Consider the following 23,413-nt stretch of genomic DNA (forward strand, 5'->3'; position numbering starts at 1 on the left):
GAGAGTCTTGAATGAGGGGACGTGGTTACAAGGTTAGGGGGTGGTCATTTAACACTGAGGTTTGAGGAAACTTCTCGCAGATGGTGAACCTTTCGAAGTCTCTACCACACAGGTTTGTTGAGGTTGGATCCTGGGCAGCGGGGTATTTAAAGAGGAAATAGGTACATTTTTGAGAGATTGGGGAATTGATAGTGACGGGGAACTGGTCCAGAAGTGGAGATGCAGCCTGGGATAGATCAGACAAGGTCACATTCAGTGGTAGGGCAGGCTTGATGGGCTGAATGGCCTCCTCCTGCTTCTGTTTACTTATGTTTTTCTGCACAAAGAGCTCCCCTGTGCTTTCCGGTTTACAGAGCAGTTTTGAAGCCAGTTCTCGAGTGACTCCTTTCACCATTTTTGCCTTCGCGGATTCCTTGGCCCTAATACAGTGCTTTATTTTGGGTGCTTTCAGGTGTCAATGGTTCTTGCCAGACGCATTCATCAGGAGCCTCACAATCAGTGATTGGAGGAAGAATCCTGGTGCAAAACCCTTGCTTGGATTGGGTCCAACTCACCCTGTTGACAGTTGCATGAATGAGCTAGTGAACAATCCTGAGAGGGAGGTTCTGATGGGCAGAAGATTGTCCTGTATTGTCAGAAGGAGCAGAGGAGTAACGCCATAATAGTCCTGCAGACACTACGAGGCTTTGATTGGCCGCTCCACCTCCTCGACACGTGGCCCCACCCCCAGACCGTATTGACCCAGCATTGAAACCAGATCCTACCTGTCGATGTACAACACGTACGGGCCTCTGGTCATCCCAGGGCCTCGGAGACACTCAGAGCTTCCCGCACGATTTGGTTGCACAGAGCAATCCCATCTATCCCATTCCCCCAGTTACTTCCATGTATCCCCTCCCACCTTCCCATCAACTCCCCCAATTCTCCAACCACTCGGAGCTGATTACAGCAGCCAATTATCCCTACAATCTGCACATCCTTGGGATGTGGGAGGAAACTGGAGCACCCAGAGGGAATCTATGCAGGGATAATGTGTGAAGTCCACACAGACAGCACCGGAGGTCAGGATTGAACCTGTGTCACTGTAAGGCAGCGGCACTACCTGCTGTGTTTATGCCAGCCACGTAAGAGACATTGAGACTGATTCACCTTTCCAGCTCTTGCTCTGTAGCTCAATAGGTTACAACACAACAAGTGTTCATCTAAGTACTTGCTGGGTCTGTGCTTTGACTCATAGACTCATACAGCACGGAGACAGGCCCTTCAGCCCACCAAGTCCGTGCCGACCATCAATCGCCCACTTACACCAACCCCATTTTACTCTCCCCACAGTCCCATCAACTCCCCCCAATTCAACCAACCACCTACACACCAGCGATAATTTACAGCGGTCAATTAACTTCCTGTCCTTGGGACGTGGGAGGAGATTGGTGCACCCAGGGAAAACCCACGTAGTCACAGGGAGGGCGTGCAAACTCCATGTAGACAGCACCCGAGCTCAGAATTGAACCCGGGTCCCTGGAGCTGTGAGGCAGTGGTTGACAACACTTTGCTCAATTCCTTTCCATTCCTCTGATCATTACCTCGGACCTGAGTCCCAGAAAGTGCATTTTAGAACATAGAACATTGAAAAGTGCAGCACAGGAACAGGCCCTTCGGCCCTTGCGTCTGTGCTGACCCTGATGCCAAATTAAACTAATCCCATCTGCCTGCACATGGTCTATTTAAGATAAGATAAGAGATCTTTATTAGTTATACGTACATTGAAACACACAGTGAAATGCATCTTTTGCATAGAGTGTTCTGGGGGCAGCCTGCAAGTGTCACCACGCTTCCGGCGCCAACATAGCATGCCCACAACTTCCTAACCTGTACATTTTTGGAACGTGGGAGGAAACCGGGGCTCCGGGAGGAAACCCACACAGATACGGGGAGAACGTACAAACTCCATACAGACAGTGGCCGGAATTGAACCCGGGTCGCTGGCGCTGCAATAGCGTTACGCTAACTGCTACACTACTGTGCATGTGCCTAAAGTGTTGTTATCATTTCTGCTTCCAACAGCCGGGCAGCCCGTTCCAGGCACCCACCACTCGTTGTCTAAAAAAAATCTTGCCTCATAAACCTGCTTTAAACTTTCCCCCTCTCAGCTCTAATATTTGACATTTCCTCCCTGGAAAAAAAACTCTAACTATCTACCCTGTCTATGGCTCTCATAATCTTATAAAGTTCTATCAGGTCTCCCCTCAGCCTCCAGCGCTCCGGAGAAAACAATCCAAGTTGTCCAACCTCTCCTTATAGTTAAAATTCTCTAATCCAGGCAGCATCCTCGTGAACTACTTCTGCACCTTCTCCAAAGCCTCCACATCCTTCCTGTAATGGGGTGACCAGAACTGCACACAATTTTCCCAAGAATATCCAAAAGCCAGCCTTTCTTTCATTGAATTTTGCTCTTCGTTATATTTGATTCATCAGAGATATGTCCCAAGTCTAAACATCACAAACTGAAAGTATCTTTGTGCATTGAATGGGAACTTAAATGAGTTAAAAGTACAAAGAGCACTGATTCTACTTAGAGTATTGTGTGCAATTCTGGTTGCCCCATTACAGGAAGGATGTGGAGGCTTTGGAGAGGGTGCACAAGAGGTTCACCAGGCCGTTGCCTGGATTAGAGAGTATTGGCTATAGGGAGAGGTTGGACAGGCTTGGATTGTTTTCTCTGGAGCGTTGGAGGTTGAGGGGAGACCTGACAGAAGTTTATGACAGGCATAGATAGGGTAGACAGCCAGAATCTTTTTCCCAGGGTTGAAATGTCTAATACTAGAGGACATGCATTTAAGGTGAGAGGGGGAATGTTTAAGGGTAAGTTTTTTTGTACAGAGAACAGTGGGTGCCTGGAATGGGTCGCCAGGTGTTGGAAACAGATACGATAATGGTGCTTAAGAGGCTGTTAGATAGGCACATGAATGTGCCGAGAATGGAGGGATATGGACCATGTGCAGGCAGAAGGGATTTAGTTTAATCTGGCATTGTGTTCAGCACAGACATCGTGGGCCAAAGGGCCTGTTCCTGTGCTGCACTGTTCTGTGTTCTATAAATTATCAGAAGGAAATAGTTTAACCAATAGTCACACTTATTCAAAATTTCTTCTTAAATTTACAGTAAATCTTCCTAATATTTTGTAGCATTGAGTTGTAATGAAAATGATGGTGACCACATGGACAGAGAGCAGCAATATCCTCCCACTCAGAAGACAAAACGCATGCGCACCTCTTTCAAACATCATCAGCTGAGGACCATGAAGTCTTACTTTGCCATTAACCACAACCCTGATGCAAAGGACCTGAAACAGCTAGCACAGAAGACCGGGCTGACAAAGCGAGTTCTGCAGGTAAGGGATCTCTCTTCATTTACTGTCTGCAAAATATTGGAGATTCTGGAACTGAAACGTGAGCAAAAGATGCTGGAAATGCTCGACAGGTCGGGCAGCATCTGTGGAGGGAGCATCGGGGTTAATGCTTCAGCTCTGATGAAGGTCTGTCGACTGAAGCGTTGACTTGGTTTCTCTCTGCAGATACCGCCTGACTCACTGAGCATCTGTTGAGCCACAAATTCTGTTTCTCAGGCAATCTCTTTCTCCACTAATATCGCTACTTAAAGTAGTATGATCACAGTCACACCTTAATCTAACACAACTTCATTCACGTTGCAGTTGTTTGTAGAGCAGGAAGCTGTGACTCAGTCCAAACACTCATTTCCTCCAACATGTCTCTCTGAAGCGCTTTGTTTCAATTAGAATCATGGAATTGTGGAACTGTTACAGAACCGTTACACGGTGGCTCCTGTAGAATAATTCTGTTAGTCCTATTCTCCCACACTTTCCCCAAGCCCCTGCAGATTATCTTCTTCCATTGCCCATTCAGTTCTCTTCAGTAGGTCTTTTATAAAACTCCGGTTAGGCCGCATCTGGAGTATTGCATTCAATTCTGCTCATCCTATTACAGGAAGGATGTGGAGGCTTTGGAGAGGGTGCAGAAGAGGTTCACCAGGATGCTGCCTGGATTAGAGGGCATGTGCTGTAAGGAGAGGCTGGACAAACTAGGGTTGTTTTCTCTGGAGCGGTGGAAGCTGAGGGGAGATCTGATAGAGGTTTATAAGATTATGAGAGGTGTAGGTAGAGCAGACAGCTGGTATCTTTCTCCCAGGGTCAAACTGTCTAATACTAGAGGGCATGCATTTAAGGTGAGAGGGGGAAAGTTCAAAGGAGATGTGTGGGGCAGGTTTTTTACACAGAGAGTGGTGGGTGCCTGGAATGTGCTGCCAGGGGTGGGGGTGGAGGCAGATACGATAGAGGGGTTTAAGAAGCTCTTAGATAGGAACATGAGTGTGCAGAGAATTGAGGGATATGGATCATGTGCAGGCAGAAGGGATTACTTTAATTAGGCATCGTTGGATTAACTAGTCTTGCCCAACTTCGTGGGCTGAAGGGCCTGTTCCTGTGCTGTAATGTTCTATGTTCTAGCTCCTGAATGATTCTGCTTCCACCACTTCTACTGGTACTGGGTTCCAGATGCTAACGACTCTGTTCTGTTTCCCTGGGAGCCCCTTTGTATTACTTTTAACTGTTCTGCTGCCAACCTAAGTGTCCGCTGGGTGTAACTGATGCACAAGTCAGCTTTATCAAGAACGTTCTCCCTGACATCCATTCCTGCTCTTGGCTTCTTAACCTTGGTATTCCAATCCATTGGCAGAGGCAGCATTTATACCGATGCATGGATGGGAGTTCCTTATAATAAGTGCCTCAGAGTTACTCCACAGCCATTTCAAAGACTCTGTGAGCAGAGGGTGTAGATAGGAGCCTTGGAGATCAGGGCAGCTGCATGTTCGATTCCCCATCTGGAGTGGGAGGGGGTGGGTTCCAGTGCCCACTACAGAGGGCATTGGGAACATTACTCTTCACGTTGTCAACCCCCGTGGTAGGAAGCAAAAGGGATCAACATGAGTTTCCACCTTCACTGCTATAAGTCAACTGACATTGGAGTGCATGCGACATGTGAGACAGAGGAAATAGAAGCTAATGGAGGCCATTTGGCCCCTCAAGCTTGCTTTGCTATCCAATAAAGCCATGGCTGACCTGAACAGTGACCTCAACTTTCCTGTCCAGCCTGTTCTTCACACCCCTTGATCCCCCTGTTCACCGATATCTGTATTCACCTTTGTTGTACACAATGACCCAGTCTACACTGTCCTCCCACTGGGAATTCCAACAATTCACTGCCCTGCCCAGGAGAAGAAATTCCTGCTCATCTCAATATCAGGCGGCTGAGCTCTTCTTCTCAGACAACACCCCCAAGGTTTAGATTCCCAACACAAGAGGCAACCTCCTCTCAGTGGCTACCCTGTGAAGGTCCCTCAGAATCTTACACATCCCAAAAGGTGGTTGACAGCTGTGACGCTGGTTATTAAGTCTGTACGCACTCCGCAGTGGTGGAACTGTTTTCCCTTGGGACTGTATCTCAGCGGTTGCTGTGGTAGGCAGCTCAGGGGCAGAAAATTGAAGCAGGAGAAACAGTCCATTTAGTACAAAAGCTATAATATTTTGAAGGAGACATACTACTCAAGAATTCTTTCTTCAGATTCTCAGTTGCCAGGCGTGGGGTAGAATTTGATGTGCTACATTTCACAGTCAGGCTGGTACAATACCTCTGGTTGTGGGGCTGCTCTTTCTCAGGGGTGCTGGTCTCTGTGCTGGATCTCCCGCTATGCTACCCTTAAAGCACAGCGACACTGTTCTGCTTGTCTGGGAAACTGCAGAGGTGAGCAGGTGAAACAGTGGTGAATGGCAACGTGGTCTGTCTTTGTTTAGCACTTTGAGGATTCCAGGGAAAAGGAATGGGATGATAGGTAGGGATCAGATTCTGTCCATGTTCCAATGACATAGGGCACCCGGGGAGTGTTGTAGAACAGAGGGACCTTGGAATTCAGGTACATTGTTCCCTGAAAGGGACGTCACAGGTAGATGGTGAAGAAGGCGTTTGGCACTCTGGCCTTCATTGGTCAGGGCATTGAGTCCAGAAGTTGGGAGGTCATGGTGCGATTGTACAGGACATGGGTGAGGCTGCACTTGGAGTATTGTGTTCAGTTTTGGTCGCCCTGTTACAGGAAAGATGTAGTTAAACTGGAAAGAGTGTGGAAGAGATTTACAAGGATGTTGCCAGCACTCAAGGGACTGAGTTATGGGGAGAGGTTGGACAGGCTGGGACTTTATTCCTTGGAGCATAGGAGACTGAGAGGTGATCTTATAGAGGTGTATAAAATCATAGATAGGGTGAATGCACTCAGTCTTTTTCCCAGGGTTGGGGAATCAAGAACTAGAGGGCATAGGTTGAAGGTGAGAGGGGAAAGATTTAATAGGAACTTGAGGGCCAACTTTTTTTACACAGTGGGTGGTATGTGTGTGGAATGAGCTGCCAGAGGAAGTGGTTGAGGCAGGTACATTAACAATTTCTGTTGTTATTGTCTAACCACAGCTGGACAGCTACATGAATAGGAAAGGTTTAGAGGGACGTGGGCCAAAAATGGGACTAGCTTAGGTGGGAATCTTGGTCGGCTGAAGGGCCTGTTTCCGTGCTGTATGCTTCTACAAACCTAAGATCACCTCTGTCCCTGAGAGGTTGGTTCACAGCTGGTTATCCAGCCCGCACAGACTGTCAGTTTGAACTCACCTGCTTCCTGTTTTACAGCACGGAAGCAGTTCCCTTGGCGCACGCACTCCATGCTGACTGCCAAATACCCAGTTACACTGACCCCATTTTAGTGCTCCCCACCCCATTTCCATCCGCTCCTCCCAGTTTTAAACCACTCTCCTGCACACTAGGGGCCATTCACAGCGGCCAATTAACCTACCAACCTTCATGACCTTTGGGACGTGGGAGGAAACCAGACCACCCAGAGGAATCCCGCTCGGTCACAGGGAGAACGTGCAAACTCCACACAGACAGTGCTGGAGGTCAGGATTGAACCCGGTTCTCTGGAGCTTTGAGGCAGTGTTGGCCTGAACCTGGTTTTGGCAGCAATTAACCAGCATTCCTGGCTGAGGAATTGAGTCCAACATCCAAATTGGTGCAGCAGTCCACAGTGAAGCCCTCGTCTGAACATTGAGCTACTCTACCGTGTGCTGATTGACCCCTGAGGTCTTCACACAGCTGTCAGTCAAATACAGGAGTAGTGCTCAGGAAGTAGAGTGAAGTTAGGGGAGTGAGCAGGCAGCTTGTGGCAACTCTGTGGCCACAACAACAAAACAACAACCATCCTTTAACTGTGAAATATTCTGTCGAGTTGGAAAAGAGTATCAGTTTTGGATTTGGTTTATCGGATGTGGACATTCCCCTGCAACGCCAGCATTTATTGTGCATCCCTAATTGCCTCTGCACTGAGGAGGCAGTTAAGAGTCTGGAGTCACATACAGGCCAGACTGGTAGATTTTCCTTCCTGGATAGCTTTAGTGATGGAGTCATACGGCACAGAAACAGGCCCTTTGGCCCACTATGTCCATCCTATCCATCACCCGTCCCCACTTGCCAGCACTTGGTCTATAGCCTTCCATGCCTTGGCATACAGATGCTGCTTAATTCTCAGGCACTGCATTTCAGTAATTTCTAACTGATTTAATTACCTGAATTTAAGCTCGCGTTCCTCAATCAATAATCCAGATCTATGGTTATTAAACCCACTGCCCTGCCAAACTCACCAGCTGAACATTAGAACCAACCATTTACAAACAAAACTTAACCTAAATGCAAAGTCCTTTGGAGACACCAGAGACTGCAGACACTGGAATCTGGTGCAACACACAATCTGCTGGAGGAACTCAACGGGTCGAGCAGCATCTGTGGGAGGAAAGGAATTGTCGACGTATCGGGGTTGAAACCTTGCGTCAGGACTGCGAGGTCCTCTGGATTGGTTCCTCAAGATTAGGGTTGTATTTTATTTGGGTGGGGGCGGGTGAATCAAGTCTCACTCATGAATGGATGCTCACGTCCTGGTTTGGTTCAGTGACCTCTTCCCACAAAACCCATAGTGCAGCAGGTATTGAGTGGTGAGTGGTGTCATGCTCAGCAGACAGAGAGGTCCACAGGGTTGTGATGAGAATGGTCTACAATGACCCCAGTTTATTGACCAGCTGAAGCAATAACTGACAGCCATGGCTGTTTGTATCTGGCACTGCTGAGTTCAAACATTGTTCCTTTATTTTTGCAATAGCATGTACAGTTCTTGTGTTGACTTGGTTACTGGGTGCTGTTCATTAATCTAGTTCACCTTCCTATAAAGTGTCTCTCCCTTCCATTCAAAGTGGTTGTGAGCACAGAGGTTACTTTAAATGGCTACAGATTCAATCAACCTCAGACTACACGTAACACCATGAAATTGCCATATCTGTACTTCTGTGTTGGATACTAACTTGAGACCAAACCCCTAAAGCCAACACACTTGTACTCTCTTGGTTTATTTGCATTGTAAAAGATCAGGGAAAGGCTAAGTGTTGGACATTTTCAATCAATATCAAATAAAACGCCTTTGCATTCACATTCTAAATTATAACACTATACTTAAGGAGCTAAAACAATGTAAGGACAACTTGGAATATCAATGTGCTTTTTCTTGCTGTGTGAAATAGATGCACTTGTTCAATAACCTCCTTCTCCAAAATGGGATATGGTTGTCCCTGTGCAGGAATACAGTGTACAGAACTTCTCCCAGTTTCAGGCATAGCAGGAGCTCCACAATCAAAGGCAGGTACAGCCCTCTAGGCAAGAATGGAGCAGTTATTTATAGCACCTCTATATAATGTAGTCACAACTGCAATGATATCACTAAAGTTCTTGAAACTTCATATACATTTATTACCATCACATGCCAATACCAAGCACACCTTCAAGGATTGAACTCACATCACAGTACATGTGCACACCTTTATTTTCTTAATTTCAAAATGGATTGCCTGAAAATCACAGAATTTAACATTCCTGGTGTGACTTGCACGCGCAGACGTTTGTACTGTCTGTGCATGTGCTGTGAAGTTTAAATTGATTTACCTTATTATAATTACACAGGACCATTTGCAATGAAAAATTAAATACACTTATCTGATGAGTTGTCTATTAGAGGGGCTGTTTGGTGTTTCTTATGCCAGTGTAGTAGGATTCATTGTATTCCTAAACTCTTTTCTGTTTCCAAAGTGCATGTAGATGGAATTGCTGGATGTCTCTCTCCATAACACCCTCAGTTCACAGGCATCGGGAGATGTAACATGTAGATTAACAACTTTTTATTTTGGGATTAGCTTGGGGCAAAAATTTGTTCTGTAAACTCTAACACATAACATTAATTCATCAGGGAGAGTGCCTTGCACCAAATTAATTTGGCATAAACCACATGTATATAATTCACATGTGTCTTCCACATGTAAAACAATGTGATATTTTACAGTCACGCTTCTGGTGACTGCATTTATCGTGCTTATTGAGAAAGGCAGCAGGTTACTCATTTCAGCCTTTGACAGAGGCTTCGTTATCATTTATCACTGGATTACATCAAGCAACATCATTGGCAAACATAACTTTTAAAACATCATAGATGATAATACGTATATTCTATCAGTTATGAGTTCTGATGTAGATTTAAAATTGTTCTGGAGGCTTGTTTCAGTGGGATGAGGACTGTACTACCCGTCATCCAGCAGTTATTTTAAACACTTTATTTTAATTTTTATCTTAGTAACCTTATTTAAACAGAAAATTGCCAATGAATTGTAGCAAACTAACCATAAAAAACCTCAGTTATGGGAATTTTGTTATGTACTTAGATTGGTTTAAAGTCTAAACTTTCAGTGGTAAATAAGGGTTAGGGCTAATAATGGCAAAGGTGGAAAATCTATAAATTTGTCAACAGCTGTACCTCTTAAAGAAAGCTGAGAATGCAGCTCACTTATTGAACCTTTGATTTATAACATATCTAAAATCAACTTAAATCGTAATGCTAATTTAATGTTTTGTTTCTTAAAAATTGTTTGCATGTTTGACACTCCTTGCAATCACAGAGTGACCCAGGGAACTGATAAATCTTTGTAAACAGTTTCCCGTGTTAAGGTAGTCCCCTCCTCGTCAAAATTTGTTCCTCTGCAAAACCAGATGAATGAATTTTTAGAATGCCCCTTAAATCGCTCTCCTGGTTTTAGAGAAACACCAAGACTTATAGAGTCTTACAGCACAGAAATGGGTCCTTTGACCCTCCAGGTCTAGTGAAAGAAAAAGTGGGGAGAAAAAGTAATTGAAGTTCTTCTAGCTGATTAAAACTCTGCTAAAGTAGTATCTCTATGAATAATGTAGCAGGTATTTTCTGTTGCGATCGTTTTACTGACTTTAAACTCGCTATGTGGGTTCAAAACTGGTACAATATTACATCAAATTGGTTTGCAGGTTTGGTTCCAAAATGCAAGAGCAAAATTCAGGAGGAATCTGTTACGGCAGGAAAATGCAGGGGTTGATAAAGCATCTGATGGCACATCACTTCAAGCAGGAACACCGTCTGGCCCAGCGTCAGAAATTTCCAACGCCTCTCTTAGTCCTTCAAGCACCTCTACTACATTAACTGACTTGACTAATCCTTCTATGCCAACCGTGACGTCAGTTCTGACGTCAGTGCCTGGTAGCCTCGAAGCTCGCGATTCCCGAAGTCCCACACAAACTACTCTCACAAACCTTTTCTGAGAACTCTTTTACACGATTCCCATGGAGAAGAGGAAAATCTTAGTTTAATTATAACTGTATTTTTAATAGATGCTTTGTACAACTGACTAACAGCACTATGGATCTGTACTGAAAACCGAGGCAAATCTGGAAAAAAACAAAGTTTACAATCTGCTACGGAGAAGCTTTGCAGAGTTAAGTTGGATCCCCTATTGTGTAACTGTACAGTTTTGTGGACTGAACAAGGCAATGAATTCAAAATCTGAACCATTAAATAAAGTTGGCTAGGAATTATGTGTAGTTCTAAGTTTTCAAAGACTGTCATGTGCCTTAATACACTGTCTTATAAACACACAATGGACTGCATCTGCATTCAATTCAGATTTATGAGGTCAGCTCTTACCACTTGTCCTTCTGCTGCACTGGAAGTTCAGAAACCTTTCAAAATGTCACAGTGAAAGGTCAGTTTCAATAAAGTTGTGCTAAAGTTATAAAACAAAACACAAAGCAAGAGCTTTTTGGACATTGAAACATTGCAGTTTGTGGTTGAAGTGACAGAAATATCTGTGTACCCTTGAATTCGTCTGGGTTTGCATTTATACCTCGGTGACCAACCAGAGTTCAGGGGTCTATATCGTTGGACTAGAAAGGTAACATTTGGTTTTATTGGGCACTTTCATAGTCAAACCTCCAGCCATTTCCTTTTGCTGTTGTGTTCCACACACATTTGTTTTGCATTATATAATATATTCTGGTCTGAGGACTGAAATAACTGAGACATTACAGGCTTTCCCGTTGGGGTAATGTATTCTGAAGGTCCTTTCATGAATCCAAACCTGCCTGTCTTCTTGCAAGAGATGTCCGTAATGCATCCCCTGTGAGTTTGGAAGTACTCAGCTTTAACTTTAAACACCTTCTGCAATTGGATTGTTAACTGGTGATTTGTGGCAGTGAATTATCTCAATGGTGGAAGCTGAAATTATCATTCACTCACAAACAGATGGTGAACAAGAATTTCTAAACAACCCCATATTATGAGAGAGAGACTGGGATTTGATTGGTTCTAGCTGGCAATGAAGTTGCTGGAGTTAGTTTTTCATTGGGATCGATGTACAGTAAATAGCTGACAAGTAGATTCCAATTAACATTAATTATATATGAAGGAATTGAAAACCACCTTGTCGTCTGTGTGTGCAGCAGAATAATTACACCCCACTTCCTGCATTAATCTCAGTGAATCCATGGCCCTTTATGAGAAAATGTTTGGTTTAGAGACTGCAACTTTGAGCTTCAGGGTTCAAAAATAAAATTTTAAAATGCAATTTTTGAAAGTTACCAATGCTTACAAAGGAAATTTAGACTTTAACATCTCTCTTTTTACAGACTCATTCTAAAGCATGAACTTTCGTCTCAGTTCAAATGCTGAAGGTTAACACTTTGTTATACATGCACTCTGGGTCATAATCCAATTAAAAGGAAATTTACTTTTTAATGGAAGATCAACTTTATGTTTTAGTTCCTTTCATTTCACTCTTGTTGTCAGCCCTGATGGTGGTGTCTGGAGTGTGAGGCTCTCTGGAGCACTCTGCGGTCAGTGGAGAGAACTGCCAGTATCTCCCCAGACTGAGACAGACTGCCCTCCCTTTGCTTTGGGCTCTCCCATCGACCCCTTGCCTCAGGCAAATTTCAGCAGCAGGTCTGAACGCCTGCTAATCCGGTTCTCAGGTTTTTGTGTTCCCAAGTTCTTTAAATGACAACAGCTTGCTAACAGAGTTCTGCAAGGTTGCTGCGTGAATAGCCAACAAAACTACTTCAGTCCGAGCGTTGATCTGGATGACACTGAGAGAGAAAGGCTGCTTAGACTGGAGGCATCTGGCACAATAGTTATTATTTTGTAGAGGATAAAGCTAAGTGCCAAGCCACTGGTACTATAGAAAGCTCAGCTTCTTCCAAATAGATTAATTGGCATAGAGTTAAATGAAAGTGAAGAGAGTCCTCTGATGTCAATGCACCATGTCTGAGGTTTGATGTATTCAGTGTTTACTGGGATGGTATTCAGTGTTTCTTCCGCTGGGCTTTAACAGCACACACTTAACAGCAAAACAGTCACACCAAAAGGTTTGTATTAGATACCCAAGGCAGCAGATGCCAAGTTAATTGTGTGTCTAATGAAGTATCAGCCTAGAGAGTGAAACAAGGATTTAAAATGATCAAAACCACCAGTAAATAATATGTAGTCAGACTGTAATCCCTTTTAAAGTATGTTAGAAGCCTACACAGAAAGGTTTCGCCACCAGTTTTCTATTCAGAGTCCGACTGTACCATCACTTTTGATTATTTTTAAATGAAGGAGCAGTTCAATTTCTCAGCTGGTTTGGTGTGGTCAGACGTGACTGCCACTGGTTATGTAGCAACGTTAAGACCATTTGGGCTTGGGGCCATGTGATTGCATTGATTTTAATGAATTAAAAAATAAACTATTCCTTCTTGTTAAAATGTACCAGAGTAGTAAACAGAATAAATAGTCAGAAATAATAGCAAATTCTACTCAACAGTGTAGGCTTGAGATACCACAGTGCAGAATATATGTTTTCATCCTCTGAGAATGTTTGGTAATTTCACTGCCCAAGGGACTGTGTAGGAATCCAAAGCAGCGGTTCCCTTGTCTGAAGAGACAGGCAGATGTGGAATTATCATTGCCTTTTTTTTAAAACCCACAAACATTGACAGGAAGATGAAGAGGCTGCTCCCTCCAGCAATATGAACGGCTGGAGTTCACTCAGATAAAACCAACACATTGGAAGTTGTGGAAAATGGAAGCAAATCACCAACAATTGGCAGTGTAATGATGATAAAGGATGCAAATTATGGATTGGTCACACACGCACCATTTACATTATATTCCCAATGTCCATAAGAAAAAAACCGAGGAAAGAATTTGAATAAACTTGACAAAGAAAAATGGAAAACATATTATCAATACATATTGAAGGAGGTAGAGTATCTTTAAGTTTTGCAGGCATTTCTGAATCCAGTATCTCATTTCCATTGGGTTCACTACATTGAGGCAGGCCCCCAGTCTGAATCCTTCATTTTTAAAGTCTGAGAATAGACGAGATCATTTCAGCCCCAATCATTCCTGCGCTAGAGACGCAAATTACAACAGAAACTTGATCTGGAAGAAGAATATTAGGACGCGATGGATTTTCGTAAAAACACTTTAATGAACTTTGCCGACCCTTTTTATTGTTTTGATGCTGTGGTTTTGTCTGATTGTGAAAAGCACGCTGGCTTTGAATGCTGTACATTTTCTATAATATCAATTGTACTGTCCTGTACGCATTCTTGTGCAGTTGAATGTGATGTATTGAACAGTCTCCATTTTTGTTGATATGTATAAATTAGCATAAAGTAGTTTTAATTTTTAAAGTGTTCTCTTGGCAGTGAATTTAATCCACAAATCCATGCAAATATACAAGTGTAAAATGACGGGCATGATTTCCACTACTCACAGAGACCCTGGCTGCAGTCTTTACAGATTCTAGGTGTAAAGCCTTTACAGAGTGCGTAACATCATTAAAAACAGGGAAATGACAAATCTTGTTCAGTTAGTGTCAGTGCATCTTTCTGGAGATATGAACACTCTTAGGTAGAAGTAAAAGGTTAGAAGTTATTTAGGGGTTAATCAATTTGTAAATATGATTTTTTGCAGGTAGAGCAAGTATTTGGGCCAATTGAGACTGCCATTTCCGAAGTTTGAAATGTCCTATCGTTAAAAGAATGAAAATAATAAGCCTGGAAACTAGGTGACTTCAAGACAGAGGTCATTTGAAAAGTGAGCTGCTTATATTAGTTTACTCTACTGATGTTGAAAAAATGTAAAATGGTTGTGGGGCATTTTTTCAATTAAAGACAAAGCAACTGATACAGAGGTACAATACTTGCTCTTGCTGCAAAAGGTAAATAATGCTCCCAAATGGGAAATGTGCTATCAAATAACGGCAACAATGAATTCATGAATAGTAATAAGACTGCCTCTTTCACAGTCTTCTGCAGTTAGATCCTGCCTACAGCGTAATACCTGTGATACAGACCATCGGTTGTTCTTTATCGAAAATACCAGACTATGCTTTTTCATTTTCTGCTTTCGAAAGATACCTGATTTCAAACCTTTCTTCATTAAAACACATTCAGTCTTCTGTGGATGAGGTAAATACATCCTGGCTGGTATTTGATTAATAAATCAAAGGCTTAGTATACGCTTATGATGAAAGAGGTCCTATTGTCTGGATGCATTTGGCTTTAATATCTTCAGATTCCTGGATTCTTTGAAGCATTGACTGGTATATTGGACGTAGAAATCAGGTTATTTATTATACTTTCGTGGAGAGCTCCAATGAGTCATGAAAGAAATGCATATAAGGTGCTCCCTTGATTCTACAGAACAATGTCGGCAGAGATATTAATCAGCCTTCAGTTAGTAAAGGCATTTCTTCGTCTCACTAGAAGGAGCGCTGTTAAATAATTTCTTCATTGACGGTGTTTAGTTAGGTAATGGATGAAGTCACAATTAATCTTTGCAAATAGGCTGTGTTTTACAAATTGCCAGTTGCTAAATTCTCATCTCTTTAGTGATGCCTTCAAACACTCCAAATAATCCTGGTGAGCTAGGGCTTCAGACTATAAGGTCTCCAAGCTCTTAGTCACTGGCCCTCCATGGCTACTATTAATGGTTCTCCTCTATTATCCCATTGGAAGTACTTTTGGAAATGAATTACTATGCCACTACCTTTCTCCCATGAGGTGCAATGATTTATTGTTGCCAGCTGCCTTTCCTCCCTGTCCAGTCAAAACCATATCACTGTAAGTGGTCTGAAGAGTTTAGAAGGGCAGGTACCCGAACCTACTGTATTTCCAGCTGATTAGTACTTTGAGAACCGAAGCCTGTTTCTGATCAAGGTAAGAGAAGATTATGCTGCCAAGGTCTCAGCATGGTAAAAATCTAGAGCAACAGGGCATGGGTTGTCCCTCTGGGAGTTCTGCACCTGACTGATACCATCTCCAGAGATGAGCCGGTCTTTTCCCTAAAGTTGGGAAGGTGCCTTTTCAGCTCTTGTTTTAGTTCTGCCAATTGGATCGTAATGTGACAGGTGCATTGGGAGCAGTTTGGTCTCAGCTGTGGCTCAGGGACAACACCCCGGCCTCTTGAGTCAGGAAGCTGCAGCTTCAGAGAGAGGCAACTGAGCATGAGAAACCAGGCTGGCGCTCCGGTGCGGTAAGAGAGTGGTACAGCACACTGCCAGAGATACCATCTTTCCCAGAGAGATGTCAAGGTCTGCTCTCCCAGTTGGACGTAAATGATCTCAAGGTGAAGAAGAGCCATGAAATTATCCCTGGCAGCCTGGCCAATTTTTAACCCTCAACTAAGCCTGAAGAGAAAACAAATGTTCTGGTCATTGTCACATTTCTGATTGTGGGGGCTTCCTGTGCACAAAGTGTAGCTCACCAATGATGGCCATACTTCAAAAGTGTTGAATTGGTTTACTATTTTCACTTGTAGTGAGGTTCAGTGAAAAACTTGTCTTGCATACCGTTCATACAGACCAATCCATTACACAGTGCACAGTACGACATTGGTTACTGAATGCTCATGGCCAGCTCAAGATAATGGCGGGTGGTGTACTCTCCAGAGTTTCCTTCTTCAGCTGCCATCTGGGAAAGCTCAACGTGAAGAGTGAGACCAGGAGAGAAGAAAAGTGGATCAGCGCTGGAGGAACCCAGTGGGTCAGGCAGCATCTATGGAGGGAGATGGACAGTTGACCTTTCGGGTCGAGACCCTTCATCTGTTCATTTCCCTCCACAGATGCTGCCTGACCTGCTGGGTTCCTCCAGTGTTTTAGGTGTTGCTCCAGATTCCAGCATCTGCAGTCTCCTGTGTCTCCAAGAAGAGAAGTGAGGTTAGAAGAACCAGAGGGGGGCTGGTGTGTGGAGGGAGGGGGAAGAGAGAAGTGAGATGCAATGCTGATAGTTCCATTTTTGTCCAATTATTTTGCACTGGATTTGGAGATTTTCCTTGTGGAGGTTAAGATGTGAATATTAAACTTCCAAAATAAAATCATCTTGGTCTCAAAGAGCTTGCATTATTTAAACTTCTTGTGCTTGGATAATTTGAACAAGATGAGTAAAATTCTCTAGAGAAACTTCAGTCTATTATTAGAAGTGCAGGGATTGCTGGTGTGTATCTAATGAAAGTTGCTCTATAGTACTGAGCAGCAGACAATGAAGTAACATAGGCGTGTTGTGTAATTAAAGACAATTTAAACCATGCTTCATTGAAATAAGATAATAAAACATTCATGTAAATTCCAGCAATGCATCTTGTAGGGTTGTATTTTGGTAATTTGATGTCTATCCATTTGATTACCACCACCCACCGCCCCCGCCTCCCCCCCCCCACCCCCCTCGAGTCAGTGCAATGTACTGAGAAAGGTTGGGAAGGGCTGTAGGTGCCAAGGTAGATTTGGGGATTAAGAAAAATCGCCAACACATAATCATCTGATTTAAGTTGAACATTAAAAGTTTGAAGTGTTATTTTGCGTTTTTTTCCCACTCAAGTTCAAATGGAGTGAATTTCCAGGATTTTGCTTGGGTAATTGACTTACACAATTGGGAATTGGTTTAAATCTGGGGACGAGGCCAACAAATATACAGGGTGTGATCGCTCTTGGCCGAGGAGTTTGATTTACTTGAGATTTGTTTGGTTAGGATTTGGAATGCACCACCAGGGGAGGTAATGGAGGGAGATTCAATTGTAAGCTTCAAAAGGGAGATGGGTAGGTAGACGAAGGGGGAGAATTTCCAGGGCTAAGGGGAGAGGGAGGAAAAGTGGGACCGGATTGAATTCTCTTCCTTAGAGCTAATATAGGCTCAACAGGCCGAACAGGTGACTTCTATTCTGTGAAACCGGGTGGGGAAGGGAACGGCGATGGGTCTTCGCAATTGATGCAAAGTGGTATAGTGTCATAGCATGGAAACAGGCCATTCGGCCCACCGCATCTGTGCTGACCAGTATTAATCCCACCTTCCAGCACTTGGCCCACACCGTTCTATGCCTAGGTGACTCAACTGCTCGAATAGACACTGAAATGCTGTCAGCGTCTCTGATTCCACCACTCTCTCAGGCAGTGTGTTCCAGGGACTCACCGCTCTCTGGGTGAAAATGGTCCCTCTCAGACTCCCTCTAAATCTCTTCCCCCTCACCCTAAATCCATGTCCTCCAGTTTTATTTACCTCTGATATGGGGAATAGTTTCCTGCTGTCTCCTCTATCTATACCCCTTGTAATTCTATACACCTCAGTCACGTCCCCTCTTGACCCCTTCCACTCCAGGGAGAACAGACCAAACTCTCCAGTCTCCCCTCATAATTGAAATGCTCCGTCCCGGGCAACATCCTGGTGAATCTCTTCTGCACCCCCTCCGGCATCAGCACATCCTTCCTACAGTGTGGTGACCAGAACTGTACACAGGCTCCAGCTGAGGTCTGACCAATGGTTTATATAGTTGAAGCACAGCCTCCCTGCCCTTGTATTCAGCGCTTTGACTAATGAAGGCCAGTATCCCAAATGCCTCCTTATCCATATTATCTGCCTACAAGGACGGTAACAGTAAATGGAGGAAAATAGAGGGTGAATGGGGAAATTAGAGGATAACAGTAAATAGGAGAAAACGAGGGCACAGTAAATGGGGATATTAGGAGAGGGTATCAATAAACAGAGAAATGAGTGGAAGTTGATGGAGGTCATTTCTGCCTTCCTGCCTCCCCATTTTAAAACTCATCCCATTGGTTCTTGACTCAGTTCAAGGACTTGTTTGTGAATGTCCCATCGGGTAACTGGGCCATACCCGCTGCTTGTGATGGAACTGCCTGTGTTCTGTTACGTTCCCACATGAGCGCGGAGGCCCTGGGCCTACTGGACAAACCCTACCGGTCATCTTCCAGCTGTGCTCCGTCACCGGACTCCCTGTGACAGGATCTCACCGAGATTCCCAGCACTCTACCTGAGAGAATTGCTTCACCTGCTTGGATCTGTGAGTCCATGGATCTGAGTGGGAATTGTAGGGCTGCAGGGAATAATCTACAGGAGTTGCTGGGTCAATGTTTTGTTCAATGATTTTTTAAATTCACATCTTACAATCTGATTGTCATTGGCAAGGTCAGCAGTTATTGCCCATCACTAGTTGGTAATTGGTTTATTATTGTTACATGTACTGAGGTACAGTGAAAAACTTTGATTTGCATGTCATCCATACAGATCATTTCATCACATCACTGCATTGAGGTAGTACAAGGGAAAACAATAACAGAATGTAGAATATAGTTACAGCTACAGAGAAAGTGCAGTGCAGGCAGACGATAAGATGCAAGGGCCATGACGAGGTAGATTGTGAGGTCAAGAGTCCATCTTATTGTACAAGAGGTCCATTCAATAGTCTTATAACACGCGGGATAGAAGCTGTCCTTGAGCCTGGTGCTACGTGCTTTCAGGCTTTTGTATCTTCTGCCTGATGGGAGAGGGGAGAAGAGAGAATGTCCCAGGTGGGTGGGGTCTTTGATTATGCTGGCTGCTTTACCAAGGTAGTGAGAAGTGTAGACAGAGTCAATGGAGGGGAGGCTGAGAATGTGGATGTGAGCTGATATCTTGAACCACTGCAATCTTCTGATGAAAGTTGGTGAAAGAAGTCCAGGAGTTGGATCCATTGTCAGTGAAGGTATTTCAAATTGGTTAGGCTGCACTTGGAGTATTGTGTGGAACTCTGGTCGCCCCCATTACAGGAAGCATGTGGAGGCAGAAGGGTACAGAAAGGGTACAGAAGAAGTTCACCAGGATGCTGCCTGGATTAGAGGCTATGAGTTAGAAGGAGAGGTTGGACAAACTTGGGTTGTTTTCTCTGGAGCGGCAGGGGCTGAGGGGAGACCTGATAGAAGTTTATAAAATTATGAGAGGCATAGATAAGGTAGACAGTCAGAATCTTTTTCCTAGGGTAGAAATGTCAAATGCTAGAGGGCATGAATTTTAAGGACAGAGGGAGAAAATTGAAAGGAGTTGTGCAGGGCAAGTTTTTTACACAGAGAGTAGTGGGTGCCTGGAATGTGCTGCCAGGGGTGGGGGTGGAGGCAGGTGGTGTTTAAGAGGCTGTTAGACACACACATGAACATGCGGGGAGTGGAGGGATGTGGACCAGGTGCAGGCAGAAGAGACTTAGTTTAATTTGGCATCGTGTTCAGCACAGACATTGTGAGCCGAAGGGCCTGTTCCTGTGCTGTACTGTTCTAAATCTGCCCCAACAGCACCATGGGGTCAAGAATTCCAGATTCACGACCCTCCCATTCAAGCCCTTAGTTTTCAAAGTAGGTTTAAAATCAAAAAACTGCTGGAAATCTAACATAAAAACAGAATGTTGGAGACACCCAGCAGGTCAGGCAGCACCTGTGGAAAGACCATCAGTTAACACTTCAGGTCCATGACCCTTTGTCAGAACTGGGCCAGAGAGAAACAAGTTAGACTTTGGTAGCAGAGAAGGAGGGGGAGGGAGGGGTGGAACAAGGAAATATCTCTGATAGGGTGGGACCAGATGGCAGTTAAGGAGCAGTGAAGATCAGATGTAGGTATCCCAGAGAGGAAATGCCCTTGTGGATGAGGGAGTTCCCATGTTTATATCCAGTGAAGGCGAAGGAGTGGCGATATATTTCCAAGTCAGGATGGTAGGTGGGGATGCGAGATGGCTGGTATAAAGAGGAGGAGGTGGGGAGTGGCGAGAAAGGATTCCAAGATGATTGGATGACTGAGGAGTGGTGTAAGATGACAGGCTGGTAGGGGAGGGGAGTTGGAAGACAGCGGCAGGTGAATGATAGACGGAGGCAGACAATGATAAAGGAGTAAAAAACAGATGGAACAAGGTGGGGGAAGAGAAGTGTGAAGATAGGAGACAGCTGCTGGAAGGAGATAAGAAGATAAGAGGTAAATAAATCCTCTTTATACCGGCCATCTCACCTTCCCACTTTCAGTCCTGATGCAGGGTTTTGGCTCGAAACGTTGACAATTCCTTTCCCCCCCACAGACGCTGCTCGACCCGCTATGTTCCTCCAGCAGATTGTGTGTTGCTCCAGATCCCAGCATCTGCTGTCTCCTGTGTCTCTCCGGCATGTGGGGATGGTTGAGGAGAGAGCAGTGGGCACCGCAGGTTTGTGAGGTGCCGCCAACAAACCTCCAACAGAACGTCTGACACTGGGGACTGGGGAGATAGGGTCTGACGGGATGTCGAGCAGAACAGGGAGGGAGTGAAGATTAATTCTATTGCAGACACTGCCAGCTCATGGAGAGGTTGAGAGGTGAAGAAAGTCTAAGCACCTAAAATTCAAAGCAGAGCTGAGGTTGCCTCGCAGATTGATAATTATGCTGATTATGTCATTTTGTTCAGACGTTGTGGCCGTTACTAGCCCTCAGGGTCCCCGTCACCACCTTGTAATGAGGCACACTAATGACAGCACACTGATATAATAGTGGTTTCAAAAAGCTTAATTAGCAGCAAGTGGATCTAAGAACAAAACAAAAATAATGAGGATAAAATCCAAACAAGATTACATTTTATGATATTATTGCTCTGGTGTGGCTGATCTATTCTGAAAGGACAGACATTGTGCCTGATATCCCCTGCACCATTGGTGTTTATTGCAATACTGTGGTCTTACTCTCCTCCCGTTGATTGTGTCAAAGCACGCTCCCAGTCTATTTGTCTACTGGGAGGTAGAGTTGAAACTAGAAAGACTGCAAACAAAAAGCCAATGAAGCAATAATTAATGAGTGAGTGTATAACAGAGCTTCTGAACAGTGATTGGTGGAACAGGACGTTTTGAGGAGTGTTTACTAATATTTTCACTGTTAGATTTATTTTTCTGGTACTTTTCTGATGCATATTTACTGGCTAAGTTCAGTACTTTGCTTTTTGAAGTTCAAAGTCACTTTTCAGTAGGTTTCAGAACTCAAAAATAGGAAATCACTCTGAAAATGAGTCAATCTAAATCTAAAATAAACCTTGGTGACACGTGCGTGAAACTTATTGCAAATAATTAGTTGAACTGAGCCTGTGTAAGGTTGGAAAACTAAACGGGAAACCCTTGTTAGGTACACAGAGTCAGAGAAAAAGAATTCTATGCACAGCATCCCTCAAAATTCATTTAATTGTAACATTTCAATTTAAGGGGTAATATTTATCACCGATCTTTTTTAACCAACCAAAGAGATATTTATAGTTAACAGTTTAATACAATCAATAACAAATTCTGTCACAGGCACAAGAGAAACCACATTCTGTGCACTGTGAGCATGTCAGTGTGTGGATATTCTTTGCCTGTCATTCATTGAGTACAGGCTGTGAATTAGTGTTGGACTATCTAAGTTCTAGCTGGTGGTACAAAATTCTTTCCATGTACTGTATGTGTGTGTGTATCTGTGTGTGTGTGTGTGTGTGTGTGTGTGTGTGTGTGTGTGTGTGTGTGTGTGTGTGTGTGTGTGTGTGTGTGTGTGAGAGAGAGAGAGAGAGACAGTATATGTGTATGGGTGCGTGTATGTGTGTGGGTGTGTATGTGTGTATGAGTGTGTCTGGGTATGTGTGTATCTGTATGCAGGAGTGTGTGTGTGTGTGCATGAGTGTATATGTATGTGAGAACATGTTGGTGTGTGTCTGAGTGAGTGTGTGAGCACGTGTGTGTGTGAGAACATGTGTGTGTATCTGAGTGAGTGTGCATGTGAGCATTTGTGTGTGTGTGATAACATGTGTGTATCTGAGTGAGTGTGCATGTGAGCGTGTGTGTGTGAGAACATGTGTGTCTATGTATGTGAGAACATGTGTGAGTGTGTGTCTGAGTGAGTGTGCGTGTGAGCACGTGTGTGAATTCCAGAGCGTGTATGCGTGTGTAGGATTTTGGTGTGTGGTTGTGAGCATGTGCGTGCATTTGTGTGAGTGTATGATTGTGCAAATGTTTGTGTGTGTTTGCATGTGTGTGTGAGTGTGTATGTGAGTGTCAGAGTGTGTGTATTGTGTGACTATGTGTGAACGTGTGTGTGTGTGAATGTGTATGTGTGAGTGTGTGTGTGAGCAGCATGACAGGCACGTAGGTACAGACAACATACATAATATAAATTATGCACAAATTCTACATAAAATTATACCATACAGTGATAAAAAGATTGTGCAAAAGACCTGAGTGCAAAAAATAAAGTCACGATCAAAGACAAGTCCATGGTAGTTGTAAGAGGTTGTCCGTAGTGTTCCGTTGCTGAGGTTGTGTTGATGTTGAGACGTCAGATGAGCATAACACAGAGAATATGTAAAACATGACAGTCGCAAAGTTCTGCTCCAGCCGGAGAAATCTGTGGGATGCATCTGCCAGCCGGGACACATAGGGAGTTTCTCGCCTGCCTTCTCTCTGCATATTCTGGGATCTCCACCCTTTCATGTTAGGTCTGTTGTCACCTTGTGCCATCGTCAGGAAGGTGAGTACTCAGTTTTAGAGGGCTTTATTTAAAAAGTGGTCACCGGAGTTTGTAGTCATTTTGTGGCCATCTCCTGTTAATATTTCACATGGTCTGTTCTTACACAAAGA

General features: G+C 44.0%; 1 protein-coding gene across 2 annotated transcripts in view; it reads left to right on the top strand.

Annotated features, from left to right (window-relative positions):
- Window positions 1-14,586, top strand: part of LOC127582087 (LIM/homeobox protein Lhx2-like) — a 36,462-nt gene extending 21,876 nt beyond the window's left edge. Inside the window, exons 4-6 of one of the 2 annotated variants that reach the window (XR_007958055.1) lie at window positions 3,186-3,391; window positions 10,479-11,209; window positions 14,461-14,586. Coding sequence is in view for 1 of the 2 variants with exons in the window: in XM_052037084.1 (XP_051893044.1) it covers window positions 3,186-3,391; window positions 14,461-14,508 (254 nt within the window). In the remaining variant the exon portion in view is untranslated. The remainder of the gene's footprint in view (window positions 1-3,185; window positions 3,392-10,478; window positions 11,210-14,460) is intronic. The other variant, XM_052037084.1, reaches the window with a different exon arrangement.
- The last annotated feature ends 8,827 nt before the right edge of the window (window positions 14,587-23,413 follow it).

The sequence above is a fragment of the Pristis pectinata genome, chromosome 23 (genome assembly GCF_009764475.1).
Source record: "Pristis pectinata isolate sPriPec2 chromosome 23, sPriPec2.1.pri, whole genome shotgun sequence".
NCBI lineage: Eukaryota > Metazoa > Chordata > Chondrichthyes > Rhinopristiformes > Pristidae > Pristis > Pristis pectinata.